We start from the raw sequence: 2,924 nt of genomic DNA on the forward strand, positions 1-2,924 counted from the left end.
ACACACACACACACACACACACACACACACACACACCCCATAAGTGCATCAACACTCTAGAAATATGAATAAGGCAATGAGATTATATCCATGTTAATATCCCAGTTGTGTATTGCTGTATATTTATGCGATATGTTTCCTTGGGGGAAACTAAGAGAAGGGCACAGGGGTCTCTGAATGATTTCTCATTAACTGCATGTGAATCTACAGTTATTACAAAATCAGAATGCATACATGTGAATATGTATTATAAATCTATATACATAAAGATATGTATGACTATACTCAATACTGGACTTTGCATCCTACAGATCAGAGCCAAGTGTGATCTGTAGCTCACAGATACCCAACCTCTCTTCACAGCACTGCAGAGGTCAGGTGGTGGAGAGGCAAAAGGAGATGTTTTTTTTGTGAAATATGGGCTTTTCCAGAAAAACACTCTCAGTGGCCCTAATCCTGCATTGACCTTTGGTCCTCACCCAAGGCTGGTGCTATAGGATGCAATGGATAACCTCAGGGCCTGGGTTATCAATAGGCTTGTTGCTGAATATATGATTGATAGATGTATTTTTTTCAGGTGCTAAGAGAAAGCCTTTGAGGTGTTTTGATTAAATAATGGCTTATTTAAAATATAATAGGTTGGCAAATTAAAAATGTAAGCATCTTATAAAAATCTGATTCCATTTTTTCCTTGAATTCTCTTATTCCTTTTCCTGTACAGAGAGCTGGACAGGCATGGTTCCCTTGGGAGCACACTTATGATTTTTCTAATGTAGACGCCTGTGCTCCATGGTACCAGAGGCCCTTTTCTCCTACTTTTAATTTGTAAGTAAATGTCTTCCTCACCTGTCATGTCTCATCTGCCCAATGCCACTTCAACAGTGGTGGGAGACCTCATGTACCTTACCTGTGGCCGCATTGATGGTTGCTGGGTCGCTCTCCTTGTCTCCCTTCACAGCGGAAACCCCAATCCCATATTCAGTTCCTGGCCTCAGACCTAAGAGAGAATATGCAGGTTGACACTAATTAGTCTGTAAGTGGGAAGCTATCAGAGGACCATAGAAATAGTCCTGGATTGGTCCCTGGTCATTATAATTTCTGCATGTCCAACACATGTTACAAACTGAATTGATGCAGCTCCAGTGAGGGGAACAGGGGTGAGTGGACCCATTTCTCTCTTTGGAAGGCTATAAAATAGGGACATGCAGCAGCCTTGTCGTTGGAGGGCCCCTGGGGCTGCCGGGTCAGGGCTCACCTGTGAGTGTGGTTTTAGTTGTGGCTTGCTGGCTCTTTGGAACATCAATTTCAGCATGGTCACCTCCAGAGATGGGTGCATACTTAATTCTGTAACTGTCAATGTCAGCTTTGACGTTTCTCCACTCCAAGGTGATGCTATTGTCTGTCTGGGAGACACGGCGGAGATTCCTGGGAGCATCTAGGCCTGTATGGGGGAAGGAGAAAGGTCTGCATTGAAAAGACCAGGCAGCAGGACAGCTACAGATCCTGACATTTCAAGCAGAGATTCAAAAGGCACCTGCCACTGGATAGAGATTACAGATTCGCCTTCCCCTACCACCCATCTCCATAGCTGATACACAGATCTAAACAAAGCACAGGCCTGGGACCTTTCTCCAGAACTGAGGTATGGTATTTAACAAACATTGTGTTTAAAGAACAATATAAAAACTCATCAATAAAATCATGAGTGGAAGAAGTTTGCTGTGTTTCATCAATGTATTTTAATAACCTAGTCCTTCCTGAGATCCTATAAAGTACTTATTGAATAAACAATTGACATTTCGGGACTTGTAAAATAATGCCATCAGCTAAGGTGTCAAGAAATCCTTTGTTATTCATGTTTTCTATGCACTATAGTTTATGTTTAAAATATGTGAATTTAATTTCAACCAGAACTTATAGTTAAGTTTGAGAATATCAGCTCAGCACCCTCTTTCTCTCTCTTACTCCACACATGTATGTATGTATATACATATATACATACACATATATATGTGTGTATATATGTGCATGTGTACATATATGTGTGGGAATGATTTGGAAGGTTATTTAGAATTCTTTTTCTTTGAAAAAGCCATCGATGTCTAAGTAGTTTAAAATAAATGCAGAGGGGTGGATATGGCCTCTCTACTTTCCTCACTGTCAGATGAGCCTGAGAGGTACCTGGGGATGGAGTGGGGCAGAAGTCTTGCTGCCCTTTCTGTTCTGCACCTGTCAACAGGGCAGGCCTTACCTGTGGTGAAGGTCTCCTTGGCAGGGTTGCTGGCCATGTCCACCCTGCGGGAGGTCAGGGACACCTCGTACTCAGTGTCAGGTCTCAGGTTCCCAATGGAGTACTGATTCTCATCGTGTGTGAGATCGATGGTGGTGCGGTCCCCCGGCACGTCCTTGATGCCATAGGAAAGCTCAATGCCATCGATCTCAGCCAGGGGCTTGAACCAGGTGATCAGCGCAGTGGTATCTGTGATGTCTTTCACTTCGATCTGGCTGGGGGCATCCAAGCCTGTGGTCAGCAGGGAGAACAGCAGTTTCAGAGGTCAAGGCCAGTACCAAGGAGGCACAGCAGGTCATGGTAAACATTCTCTTCACACCGACCACCCACTTTCTTCTGCCCTAGCTGAGCCATCTTGCCAGTCCAAAAATTGTTTTGACAAAAAGAATTTGGACAAGCGTCAATTGTTATTTCAAATACTGCCTGACTTTGGGTCTTCATCCTGGCCATTCCTGTGTCCTGTTGCACTCGCCTGCTCATCTACCTGGATTTCATGCTTCCTTGCTTCCTGGTCTCTACAGACTGTTCTTTGCTTCATCTCCCTACATCATTCCCCCTCCTTCATTCTCCTGTCCATCATTCTAAACGTCTTTATATGTCATAGCCTAGCCAGGAGCCTCCTTTATCTCTGTAA

At 43.8% G+C, this 2,924-nt stretch overlaps 1 protein-coding gene across 1 annotated transcript; it reads right to left on the bottom strand.

The window, feature by feature from the left end:
- Nucleotides 1-875: 875 nt before the first annotated feature.
- LOC108490433 (tenascin-like) lies at nucleotides 876-2,522 on the bottom strand. Its single transcript, XM_017796485.2, has 3 exons — nucleotides 2,252-2,522; nucleotides 1,256-1,441; nucleotides 876-997 (listed from the first exon to the last, which is right to left on the bottom strand). The coding sequence occupies exons 1-3, from the start codon at nucleotides 2,286-2,288 to the stop codon at nucleotides 876-878; spliced, it is 345 nt and encodes a 114-aa protein (XP_017651974.2). The 5' UTR covers nucleotides 2,289-2,522.
- Nucleotides 2,523-2,924: the final 402 nt, after the last annotated feature.

Source organism: Nannospalax galili, unplaced genomic scaffold (assembly GCF_000622305.1).
Source record: "Nannospalax galili isolate Female #2095 unplaced genomic scaffold, S.galili_v1.0 C49774358, whole genome shotgun sequence".
Taxonomy (NCBI): domain Eukaryota; kingdom Metazoa; phylum Chordata; class Mammalia; order Rodentia; family Spalacidae; genus Nannospalax; species Nannospalax galili.